Source organism: Amia ocellicauda, chromosome 10 (assembly GCF_036373705.1).
Source record: "Amia ocellicauda isolate fAmiCal2 chromosome 10, fAmiCal2.hap1, whole genome shotgun sequence".
NCBI lineage: Eukaryota > Metazoa > Chordata > Actinopteri > Amiiformes > Amiidae > Amia > Amia ocellicauda.
The window spans coordinates 36,071,578-36,085,201 of NC_089859.1; the positions used below are offsets into that span (position 1 = coordinate 36,071,578).

General features: G+C 39.4%; 1 protein-coding gene across 2 annotated transcripts in view; it reads right to left on the bottom strand.

Annotated features, from left to right (window-relative positions):
* Positions 1-13,624, bottom strand: part of kif13a (kinesin family member 13A) — a gene marked incomplete at its 3' end in the record, with an annotated part of 124,535 nt that overhangs the window by 65,394 nt on the left and 45,517 nt on the right. For both annotated transcript variants that reach the window (XM_066716017.1, XM_066716016.1), the window contains 9 exon segments: positions 378-553; positions 780-866; positions 1,504-1,634; positions 2,158-2,292; positions 2,772-2,882; positions 9,209-9,421; positions 10,352-10,463; positions 11,472-11,584; positions 12,742-12,876. In XM_066716017.1, coding sequence (XP_066572114.1) covers positions 378-553; positions 780-866; positions 1,504-1,634; positions 2,158-2,292; positions 2,772-2,882; positions 9,209-9,421; positions 10,352-10,463; positions 11,472-11,584; positions 12,742-12,876 — 1,213 coding nt within the window.

Here is a 13,624-nt window from a genome sequence, read left to right on the forward strand (position 1 = left end):
CACATTCCAAACTCTCCACCATGGCCAAGACCAAAGAGCTGTCCAAGGATGTCAGGGACAAGATTGTAGACCTACACATGGTTGCTAATGGTTGCCTACCCTCTAGGCAGTATAGTTGTTACAGCAGTAAGGAGATCAGAAAGTTCTTAAATCAGTGCTGCTGGCTATGGTCTTCCCTCTGGTGGGGGTAGAGTTTACTCACACTGGAGGATATTCCAAGTCATTCTTAAATTATTTTTCCAAAAACAGTTGCTAGGTTAGCATAGTTCCTGTAGTAATGGACCTAATCAGGAAATTATAGGGATCATAGAGATTTATAATGTATAAAATAATTGATTCAAAGTTGGCGAAAATGAATAAAGTATAATTAACCCTACCATTGTTGTTCAAGGTTTTCATCATGACTTCCATCTGTGCAAACTCATAATTGTAGTCCTGCTCAGAAGAGGCCTCACTGCCTGTCTCCACATCGTGATCTGAGAAGCACTCCTTTGTAGAGTCTCGCTCTCTCTCTTTTAAGCAGTCTCTTCTCTTCCTCTTTGGGAGGTTGATTCTGCCGCACAACAGCATGACATTGAGACACATTTTATATAATAATTTTTCCATCACTTTTTTTGCAAGGTTTATTATTATTATTATTATTATTATTATTATTATTATTATTATTATTATTATTTTTAAATGGGCAATGGTTTACTAACTCCAGTGGTCCAAATCATGTAGCCACCTTAATCCTTAACATATTTGTGGCATACTACAAAAATGCCTCAGCATATTACCTGAAAAAGTGGTTATTGCCCCAGAGGATACGGTCTCCATGCCAAAGGTGAACAACAGAGTAGATCATGGTTCCATTCACACAGGTTCTGTTTACACACAACAATGAAAATGAGGATCTTATGATTTGCTAAAGGTCTGTGAAATGTTTTTACATAAAAGTGAACCAAATACATCAAGGTATACGTTCCAGGTTAGTTTAAAAACAGGCTGGCACAAGAGCAACTTCTGATTCCTAGTGGAGCATACCAGGATAAAAACAATTGAAGATTCTGAATGAGATCATTGTCTTGTCATTGTTCTTAACTACAGTAGTAATGCTTCTTGGAATCTGGAATCTGTAGAAGCATCAGTAATGAAAGGCCTTTAACATTGTTCTATTCCATACTGTCAAATCTGCATTAGTCCAAAATCAGGATCATTAATGTGCCAAAACCAAATCACAATTATTGAAGCTAAGCCTTTGAAATGTATGATAATTCCTGGATTTGAAATTGATAACTAAACCCTATATTCATCAAGACCTTGTATATCATTCTGGCACAATACTGCAACAGGGAATCTGACAAGAGATAATGACTATATAAAGCCTTAAATTAGGGAATTTGAAAATACACAAAGAAGTGTAGCTGTCAATTAAATAAGTGACATAATATAAGGTCTGCTGATGGCAGCAGACTGATATGGCTTATAAAGACAATAGCAATTTGAAAGAAGTAGGAAGACCTGGCATTTTCAATTGGGGTCAGAGTCACATCACCATCGCCTGTAATCTCGAGAAGGCAATGCTCGGGCTGGATGCCAATTCCAAACAGCTGGATGTCCTGAGATGTGTCTGCTCCAACTCTGGTGTGCTCCTGTAATACACCAGACAACAAAATTATAAAATACTTAATTTAAACCCTTTATTTATATTACACCCATCTCATAGAGAAGGTGTATAATGAGAGTAGGGCAGACAGAACTCAACGGTAACAATGAGGTTTCTGGAGGGGGAGGGGCACAATGCTGGAGTCATTTTATTCATAGCCTCATCATCACCATGAGTACTCATACTGATAACCATGAGTGTTCTATTAATACTTCCATTTTGAAATTGTTAATAATTTGAAGTGTTTTGTTCAGCATTCGGTTTAACAGGGTGCCTAATAAGATTGTCTATTCAAACGTATACATCCTAAAAAATACTGAACCTAATAATGCCGAAAAGGAAGTTTAATACCTGTTGCTCTTCTACAGTTTAAGTGCAAAACACTGACATCTCTGAATTTGAAGTCTTCAACAATTATTTTTAACAATATACAAATGTTTCAAAGTATTCTACATACAGTGATTAGGGATTTAGTTAATACAACAATAAGAGAAAAACAAGTCCTGTACCTTTAAATAGTAAACTAAAAGCTCATTCAAGGCAGGATCAGCATTGAGGTTGACGAGAAAACACTTATCCTCTCCAACCTTGATCCCAGAAGATTCCAGAGAGATGCCCATACTTTCCAGCTGCCTCTGTCTCTCCTACAGAAAACAAGACCAATGAGCCTCAGCAGTCACTCACAGTCAGCATCAGCTTTCCTGGACAACTTATTATTCCCTTGTTCTCCAAGCTCCATCACAAAAGGTAAACAATTCCACTCAATACAGTAATAAGTGTTTGACTATTTAAACAACTAATGTAAAAATACGCACATTATTATTGTTATTTTTGTTGGAAAATTAAATGTTGACCAAAGTAAATTAAAAAGTGCCACCTCAGATAATTAAGAGGAAGAGAACTTGAGAGATTTCAAAAGACTAACAAAGTCAAAGACTATAACAGATCAAGTACTTGTTATAATATGGATCAAAAGCATTCATATTCTAAATGGGTGCATTTTCAACACTGCAGCTGAGCTCCAGAGCTTGTGCTATTGCCTTACATTGGCTTTATTTTAGAAAGGTTTTCCACTGTAAGTATTGAAGTTTTGTGCTTGCTGTACTCTTAAGTGTGGTATTACCTGTGCAATTTCCTCAGTTTTGCGAAGTTTCTCCTCCCAGGTTAATGTCATTTCTTTGATGAGTTTCTCAGATTCCTCAAGTTTCTCTTTCAGTTCTGGGGCCTTCAAAGACTGGACATAAGAACATAAGAAGAACATAAGAAAGTTTGCAAACGAGTGGAGGTCATTCGACCCATCATGCTTGTTTGGTGTCCATTAATAACTATGTGATCCAAGGATACTAGCCAGTCCATTTTGAAATGTTCCCAAATTTTCAGCTTCAACCTCAACGCTGGGGAGTTTGTTCCAGATTGTGACAACTCTCTGTGTGAAGAAGTGTCTCCTGTTTTCTGTCTTGAATGCCTTAAAGCCCAATTTCCATTGTGTCCCCGAATGCGTGTGTGCCTACTGATCTGGAAAAGCTCCTCTGGTTTGATGTGGTTGATGCCTTTCATGATTTTGAAGACTTGAATCGAGTCCCCACGTAGTCTCTGTTCCAGGGTGAAAAGGTTCAGTTCCCTCAGTCTCTCTGAGTAGGACATTCCCTTCAAACCTGGAATAAGTCTAGTTGCTCGTCTCTGAACTATCCTCTAGCGATATCTTTCTTGAAGTAGGGAGGTCGAACGATCCCTAACAGTGTTTATCACAGAGTGTAGAAGCTCTCCATGAATAGGTTACAAGCATTTACGTGCGCCGTTTTCAAATTACTATAAAAAAAATTAAAAGAACCATCCGATACAATTACTACATAAGTTATACATTAGTAATACAAAACCTGTCAAATACAGTAAACATAAAACTTTTTTCTCTGCACACCGATGTGAAAAGCCAGCTTGTCCTTTTGAGTGACAGGGAGCAGCACCTGACAGGGCGCAGCGGCACCGAAATTTTCGGTCCCTCCCCTTCTCTAAAAGCTCAAGCCCAAATGGTGGTTTCACGAACACCCCCCTAATGAAGGCGTCATTTGATAGGTAACATCCCCACCAATAGCATGTTAAGAGCCTTTTTGTACCCAAAGTCAGGAAGTTAGAAAAATAAATAGGTTTGTTTACATTAACATGACTGCTGCTAGTCTGAACAAAAAACACCTGTGTTGCCACTGATATGAGAGGTGGCCGTATCCCTCTACTTTCAATTTTTATACAGACCTAAGTCAAACTTAATGGGCTGTGTAATTCACAAGGTTTTAAATACAACATACGCTGTAGAGAACCGCCATTTCCCCTCAGCAGCGGGAGCGCGCACGTATTCCAGCATTCCATTCTGTATAATAATCGATGACCTGCAGGTTTGATTGGAATTTTAATGTTATATTTCTTATTTCCTCTTTTAATTTAAAATGTCAATGCATTTTTTGTTGTTGTTGTTGCATATGACTGTGGGAGTCATTTGAAGTGTACATTTGTATTATTGCCCATATTATGATGAAAAATGCATTAATGTATATGACAGACAGGAAACCAGTAAACTGAATCCTAGTTGTGGATTTGTCTTTCTTTATTTAATATATGTTTTGTTAAAAACCAAAGCCAGTAGCGCAGGTGTATAACTGATACAGGTGGTTGCTGTGAGCTATTAAAGTATGTAATGACATTGGAAGCGAAGTATAGAAAGACAACATTCAGTAGAAGAGCAGAATTAGTGGTGGCAGGATTCTGCCGTTTGCAAGACTCGTGCATGCCTCAGGAGATGGCGAGGCTTCAGATGCAGGTGCAGGAAGCCCAGAAAGCCATTTTCTTAATTTGCTAAATTATTCTGTAGTTGACGGGATACAAAAAGAGATGAGGAAAGTGAACAACTTGACCTCAGAATGTAAAGCTCTGACAGATGAAAGAGACCGAATAGACACAGAGAGGAAAGAGAGGGGGGTTCGGTTGTATGAGGCTGAGGTGAAGATAGTTAAACTCAAAAAATAATTGAGAACCATTTCAAACAAATTAGCCCGGATGAGTGTTAGAAATGTCAATAAAAGGATTAGACGTAGAGATGACAAAAATCAAGAAATGCAGAGAGAGGCACTCCAGCTTACAGAGGAGAAAGATCAGCTTTCATTGGCTAATGCTAAGTTAGAGCAGAGCATTGAGGTGCTAAAGCAAGAGATACAGAAGCAGATGCATAGTAAAAGAAAAGAGACCATGAAACTTATTTGCTATAAAAAAAAAATCTGCAATGGATGGTGAACAGAGCTTAAGTGTGGCAGACAAGGTTAGAGAGTTAAATTAAGAGGTACTGTTCTAGCAGGTGTGGCAGTGTGAGAGGCAAGGCTGTGGTCAGGGCGGGTCTTTCAATGGAGGAGACTACAAAACATCTCCTCCAGGACTCCAAACCCCAGAAACCAGCAGGGCTCCTGATGGCCATAGCCCCGCCCACCACTTCCCCTATAAAAGGAAGCAGGAAGCGAACCTGTGTGTGCATGCTTGGTTGGGGGGTAGAAAGGTGCACAGGAGGGCGAGAAGATGACGGAGAGAGGCAAGAGCGAGAGCGTGGAAGAGCAGCAGAAAGAAGGGATAAGTTCACAGTTGACGGATTCACTGGCTTACGACCCTTTTTCTGGACCCGGACCATTCTCCCTCTTAAACTGTCTGACAACCTCCCATTGGTAACTAACTTTGACTACGGACTGTGACTACGAACCTGCATTGCCCCTGTCGTGCTTCTGTTTGCCCAGTGTTCGGCTCCATTATTGTTATTGTTTGTTTTGTAGTTAGGGATTGTTTACGTTTAGTTAGTGCTCGGACAGAGCTAGGTTTTGTTTTGCTTTTTGACACTGTGCCTGCCATTTAGGGAAGCAATAAAACAACAGCAAGCCTGTTTTGTACCCTTTGCCTGCCTTCCTACTGTGTGTTTCAAGACCAGACCCCGCCTACATGCAGCCCTTTCTTGTGACGGGGCCCCCCAACCCGTTACACAGGGTTAGTATGAATGGTGGAATGGCCTGCCCACCGAAGTCAAAACAGAGTCCTTGACCTCATTCTGGCGCTTACTCAAGACGCATCTTTTCCGACAGTACTTGTAATATTAGTCCTTTTATCCCTGCTAGATAGCAATTCACAGTTTTATTATGCTTCTTGTGCTTTTGATTGTTTTCCTCCTTGCTCCCTTTCCCGTAGCCCTTGACTGTGACCCTACATCTTGACAGTACTTAGCTTTCACTGTCCAGGATGTAGGAGCTCACTTATTGTACTTGTGTAAATTGTAAATTGGAATTTGTAAAATTTATTTTTGAATGTTGTAAGTCGCCCTGGATAAGGACATCTGCCAAGAAATAAAAATAATAATAATGAAGAAGCGTAAGGGAGAGTTGGACAAGTTCTTAGAGAACAAGACCAAAACATACATGTAAAATAGATACATGGATGAAATGTATATATGGACTTATATGTATATATGGGAATTAGCAGTTGTTAAAGTAGTTTTTTTTTAAAACTGGGTGGTACACAGAAAGACTACAGCGTAGAATTCTTACAGAAAATGACTGGACAGATGGGACAGCAAAAATAAGTCAAGTATTTTTTAAAGGATGGTACAAAGATGCATTTACGGGAACAGGCATCGGGCTCTGCTCAGTGTACATTTGATAATGTCAGATAAATGGTTCAGGACATATTCAGAAGTGGGGTGTGTGACTTGAATGTACATTTTTGTGAGTAATTATCATTACAATTACAAATCTTGTGGGGGACAGAGCTGCATCTGAGAAAAAAAATCAGTTATTTTGTCTCAGTACAGAAGTATTTACAAGTTGCCACAGACAGAGACGGGAGAGTACAGGAGGAGCCAGGTGGGGCCAGCTAGGTGTGAATTGGGGGAAGGTAGAAAAAAGCTACTTAAATCAGCTGTTGAGACCAAGAGGTAAACAGAAGTATTTACAAGTTGCCACAGACAGAGACAAAAGAGTACAGGTGAGAGGCAGCCATCTTGCGGTTTGGCTAGTTTCAGACCAGTTTTAGCATTGCTCACGTTGTTTTAAGTTTGCCTTAATTGAAGTTACCATTGTCTGTAGTTTGCCTAAATTGAAGCCAGTTCAGTTCAGCTGCTGAGTTGCTGAAAGTAAATAGGTTGTAGAAAGGAGATTTAGTCAAGGTCTAGCAGGAATTCTGTTGCAGGAGCCAGGTGGGGCCAGCTGGTTGTGAATTGGGGGAAGGTAGACAAAAGGTACTTAAAGCAGCTGTTGAGAAATTCCAGGTCTGTAGGGAATGTCCTACTCAGAGAGACTTGGGTAACTGAACCTTTTCACCCTGGAACAGAGGAGACTACGTGGGGACTTGATCCAAGTCATCAAAATCATGAAAGGCATTGACCACATAAAACCAGAGGAGCTTTTCCAGATCAGCAGGGACACACGCACCCGGGGACACAAATGGAAATTGGGCTTCAAGACATTCAAAACAGAAAACAGGAGAAACTTCTTTACTCAAAGAGTAGTAACAATCTGGAACAATCTCCCCAGCAATGTGGTAGAAGCTGAAAGTTTGGGGACATTTAAAAATAGAATGGATAGGATCTTTGGATCACTCAGTTATTAATGGACACCAAACGAGCACGATGGGTCGAATGGCCTCCTCTCGTTTGTAAACTTTCTTATGTTCTAGATCAGATATTCTTCCAGAGATCGTGGAAGACTTTGAACAGCACAGTGAATCTGATAAGGCTAAACATAAGACTTGTAAATGAGCTTTTCTTTGGATTTCAAATTTAGTTTATGGTTTAGCCTACCAGGTTGATGTAACACTTCTATATGTGATAGGAAATGGTGGAGACAAAGTAGTTAGTTTTTGCTTACATTGGGTTCACAAAACAGTAGGAGAAAGTGGGACAGTTAGATTGATCAGAACTGTATGCAAGGCAGTGCAGGAAAGAGGGTGTGAAAAAAGTGGAAAAACAGTGCAATTTAAGACAGTTCTGTTAGGCATGGATAAATCTGAATTTGTGCCACTGGTACCATTCAAAGGTAACAGAATCAATGTTATGTTATGCAGCTGTTTTTTTTTTTACCTGTACTCTGATTTGCTGGAATTCAGTAGAGAAATTCAGCATGAAAACAAATTGGTGGAAGCTGTTTTTGCTGATCTAAATGTTAGACAGTACACTTGGCACTTAGGGCACTTGGATTAATTTGTAAAATTATGACAGAGCCTCTTTTGAGAATTTTGTCAAGGAAAGGAGCATGTTCTTGAGATGAATGATAGGTATCAGGAATTTGTCCGCAAACCGAAGGCATGGCAGTCAGACGGCCAGAGTTTTGTTAGAGGAGATGTTCAGTTGTTCGATGATGTAGAAGTGAGTGTGGAGCCTCAGCTGGCTCCACCTGGTTCCACCTGGAACAGAATTCCTGCTAGTCCTTAACTAGGTCACCTTTCCTTCAACCTATTTACTCTCACCAACTCAGCAGCTATACTGAATTGACTTCAATTAAGGCAAACTACAGACAAGCTTAACTTCAATTAAGGCAAAGTTAAAACAAAACGAGGAATGCTAAGACTGGTCTGAAACTAGGAAATCAACAAGATGGCTGCCTCTCACCTGTACTCTCCTGTGTCTGTGGCAACTTGTAAATACTTCTGTATTGCAGAACAGGTGTTCAATTGGTGATGGTTCAAATCCATACTGACCACATATGCATGCAAAACTTTAAAGCTATAACTGTGCAGGCATCAAATAATAAACACAAAATATCAAATCTTTAAATGTGAAAGCAACAAATGCTAGATACAAGCTTCAAACTTTGGCATTCCAGCATTCAGATCTTGGTATGACATCTCCATAGGTTAATATACCAGGTGGTAAAAAAGGCTTACAGTTACCTCCAACACAAATAATTTACATAAAGCTGATTTGATATACAGGAATATGTAAAATGGTGCACTGCATTACTATCACTGTGCAACATAAACCCCAACCTCAGGACTGAACCAAGATGGTTATGACATTGCAAAACACTGACATAAGCATATGCTTGGGAAAAGCATTGCTTGTATGTCAAACAGCATCTTTGGTCATTGAAGGAGATGTCATATGAACATACAAATGAGAGGCTGCCATTTGACCCATCGTGCTCATTTGGTGTCCATTAATAACTTGGTGATCACATCCGGGAATTGGGCTTCAAGGCATTCAAGACGGAAACAGGAGACACTTCTTCACACAGAGTTGTCACAATCTGGAACAAACTCTCGGTTTCTGTGGTTGAAGCCGACAATTTGGCAACATTCACAAATAGACTGGATGTGATCCTTGGATCACTGGGTCGATTGGCCTCCTCTCGTTTGTAAACCTTTGTTACGTTCTTAAGTATCTAAACATTAAAAAGAGAAAAACAAGAAAAGGCCTGAATTACCCAGTTAGATTACCATGCAGAGCTCCCCCCTCAGCAATACAGCACTGAAGCTCAGCCAAAGGAGACACAAGCTTCAGGTGCTGCTCAGCTGAAAGGAGTTTCAGATTCTCCCAAAACTTACCTCAGCTTGTGAGAGCTGCTCCCTCAGTTTTTCCACCTCCTCCCTCAGCTCTCTGATTATCCTGGCATTGGGGTCTTCGTTCACCACAGCATGGTTCACAATCCTCTTTGCCCGGTCTGCATATCGCAGGGTAGACAGAGTCTCCTCGTAGTTGTCTGCCGCTGGACTGACAGTTGCAATCATGGCAGTTTTGCTGTTTCCCCCCAGGTTATCCTACCACAGGGAAAACAAAAATTCATACTGTAAAATAAATATGTACGGTGTGCCTGCTGTTCATCAAATTGAATAACTACGTATACAGCAGTAGTGATGAAAGATGTGTATGTATTTTATATTGAAGCCTTATCTTACTAGACGTCAAAACAAAAGGTATGCTATTTTTACTTGAATGTAAGATCTATGGATAATTGTATGAAGTGTTGTGCTCTATATGAGGGAGTGCTTGGTAGGCCCTCATCTGGCCTACAAGTCCAAACCAATGCCTGAGTATGCTGACAGATGACACCATATGCTATAAGAGATGTCTTTTGAATGACTAACTAAGGTCTTAGTGGTTTCTGGTCATTAAGATCTCAGGGATTCTCTTACCAAAACAGAACAAGAGTTATAATGTGATTCATGTACATATGTAGTTGTATTATAATCAATGACATCAACAGTGTAGCACCTACAAGGTTGAAGGTTGAACTAATTTCAGACATCTGAAATATTTACCACATTCTCTAGGCTGAATCAGTGCCCAATAAAGATACAACGGATAAATACAAGAAAGACTAAATAGCAACTAAATGTATAGCAACCAAACACTGGAAGGACTGAAAATGTATGTTATTGTGTTACTACTGCTGTTGGATTCCCTGTTGTTACTTCTGCTTTTGCCATGTTGACATCAACAAAATAATGTTTCTCAAAGGCTGTCAAACCATAATGAGAGGAAATGGGTTTGGGGAATATACTGACGCATGATGTTTTAGATCAACTGCTTCAAACGCAAGCTTTATAATCTAGATACAATGCAGTGTCTTCTTCTGGAATCAGTTCTTCCATAAATAGTACATTTAAGTACAAATACAAGCTACACATGGTTTAAAATCATACTTTTAGCTTAACTGTGGAAGTTCATTAGAGTAGGTGGCATCCTACCTTTAGCAGCCAAGTAAGTACAGAGTCTCTGTAAGGCACAAATTTATTTTTCCCCTTCCCTGCTGACTGGTCTGCTAATGCTGAGATGACACAACCCAAAGTGGTGAGGGACCTGAAAGCATAGTTATCACATGAACTGCAGACACCACTGTGAGGAGAGATTTTAAAGTAAAGTTTATAAAAAAAAATATTCTTCCTCAAATAGGAAATAAGAAGGCAGTTAACAGCAGTAACAAAGTAACATTAAAATGGTCAAGCTTCTATTAGTTGAACACCTTTTTTTTGGTGAAGTTAAATGATTATTATTCTAGCAAGACCATCTTCTAAGCTTTCAGAGTGAGGAGAGGTGGGAAACCTGGCTTTACCCAGTCATCTGATGAGCCTCTTGGACGTAACGACATGAAGCATGACATAATGGCACCAGGACCGGCTGGAGATTGCCCACCACTTCGCCCCACAAAAGCTGGAACTGTCTGGAGTGCACCAGAAGAGGGGGTATGACCTCCAACCTGGTGTGGGTCTTCAAACTGCAGCGTTCCCTTGTTGCCCCGTCTCTTGAACCCTCCTCCTCAGCCCCTGGCCCCTTTTTCCCAAGTGGGAGCATGACTCTGCCATGGCTCCCCCCTCCCTCCCGTCCGCCCTGTTCAGAACAGGAAGCAGCCAGGACACTACAGTGATTTTGTCTTTCCCTCGGGGGTGAGGGACTGGGGGAGCTGAATAGACAGCGAGCGGTGACTGGGGGGTGGGGGTCATGTGGGAGGGGGCAATATAAGCGGCTGATGATGTGCCGCACATTGAGTTCGAGTGGAGTTAGCAAGTGATAACTAGGAGTGTTTTTGCTGGTGTGAAATATAATTTTGCAACATTTTGCGCTGAAATATAAATATAAACCATGACAAAAACAGCAACATTTTTTAAACAACAATATGGAAAAGGCATGTGGTACTCTCCTAGCTAAAGGCTCATTTATTTTTCCTATTGGTAAGCCAACTTCCCTACGGACTGCAGCAGGAAACTTGTTTTTGTAAGTCTCTACTACAGAAAATTGAAAATTCTGCCATTTTGGTCCATTTACTACAGCAAGGATGTTAAATTAAAAATTTCAACCAGATGCCCTCACTTGTTTATATTACTTCCTTCCTTCAGTCTTTCTCCTGCAGCTCCAGTCTTGGACACTCTTTCACTCCCAGCTAAGTCCACTAGGCTGACTTTGCTCACCTTCTCTCCAGAGTTCTGCACAAAGATTCAGAGGTTGGAGACATAAAAAGTATTGTAGTTAATGAATGTGACTATGGTGGAGTTTACATGTGTGTTTTAACTTTATTTGAGACAATATGCTCAAATATTAGATGAAATTACCCTCTCCCTCTCACGGTTTACTTGGTTTTAGTTTATTTCACTCTGTTTAGCAGCTGTTTACCCGATGTCATGCAAATTAACAGCAAAGGAGTGAATTAATATATAAATTAGCTCTATGTACAGCTCGTGATGATTTTGCAGGAAAATGCCAGAAAGGGCAGTTACACTTACATCACGGAATCCATGGCTGTCATATGAAGATGTTTTCAAATGAAAGAGTGTACAGCTGCGGTTTGTGCCTTGTGTTTAGTTGCTTAATACTTTGTTTAACTGATCTTACCAGAGTCGTTTTTCAGGTCACTGACAGAGCTAGCAAGTCGTTTTTTTATAAAGTTAGATTACAGCACGATGTACAGTACTGAACAGTGCAACAGACCCACAAAAACAGAGAGCATATTGATAATAGTGTGGAAAAAAACAGCTTTCCACATCACCATTAACTTGAAATAAACTATTGCTAACCATGAAATGAAAGCAACTTAGTTTACTTTGTACTTTTATAAAGTGATCATTAAAGGATATTTACGTAGCATTTGCATGTGGGGTTTACATGTGGAAATGGGCTTTTCTCCCGTGTTTTCATATTTTTTACATCCTTTACTTTAGTATTTGGGATTGACACTGTCAATCTCTGTGGTCATTTTCCGGCCAAAACGTGCACATGCATTGTCACTTCACAAGTTAAAAACACTGCATATTGCCTTACCATGTAGACCAATACATGTTTTCTTGATTAATAGATAGATAAAAGTAACATTTTATAATAATTAATCCATACGTAAAAACATGATTTTTGTTTTCTAAAAATATAATTGATTGTTATTGATATTTATTTTTTAAAGGAAAACTGATTAACTTAAAATGTAAATCAGTGTGTACAAATGGGAGATTTAACTTAAGGACTAAAATTAACAGCAAAATGATTGAAATAGTGGCTTAAACATTAACATTTGGCTATGGATTTGAGTACTCTAGCCCAGGAAAAAAACATATATAGACACGAATTTTGAAATTATATTAATTCAACTTACTCCAGACTGCAGGTCGTACAGTGTCTGGGTTATTATAATATTAAACACGGCATGGGAACGACTGCTTTCTTCATTCATATTGGTTGCAGCCACTGTTCTAGATTTGTTTCCCTCTGACATTAATGATTCAATGTCCTATAATGGAAAAGAAAAAACCATAAGGATACAGCATTTATATAATGTCTGTCAGAAAAGTGCTTTCCCAACATATATTTTTGCAGTGTGAGGCAGAGCACACAAGGCTTGCCAAAGAACACTATGTTGACATTTAGTTTTCCAGATTCAAAGACAAGACAGTTCACCAATTAAATAACAAACCATTTTTTGATAACACTGAGTTTATTCCAGGTCAGTCCAATATATGTAGTTCTCACTGGTATGAAAAATACATAACGATTTTTGAGATAGATAGATGGTCTAAACTTTGGATAGAGACAGCATATGAATCAAACGAGAGAGTCCCAAGTTTACATACCACCTTTTAACTAAATTAATTGGAATCTTTACAATTCTCTATATGCTGAATGATGTAAGTATAACTTAATAAATATTGTTTATCTAAATGGATAACTACATTGCATTCTTTCAAATTGAATGTGTGAATACTTTGATTATAATATAAATATAAGAGGTTGGCACATGCAGAAAAGGTGGAACTGGGTAGCAGGACTGTAGTGGAGGGTATACAGCATATACCCACTTCTTTGGCCACACAAGCACCACTTACTTTGCTAGGTATCAGGGCTGTAACGATACACAAAATCCACGGTTCGGTTCACACCTCGATATGTTTTTTTACTTTTTTGGGGGGGGGCAGTGAATAAGAAAAAAAGTGTATTTATTAAATCACCAATAGGTTCAACAATTTGGAACACTAGAAGAA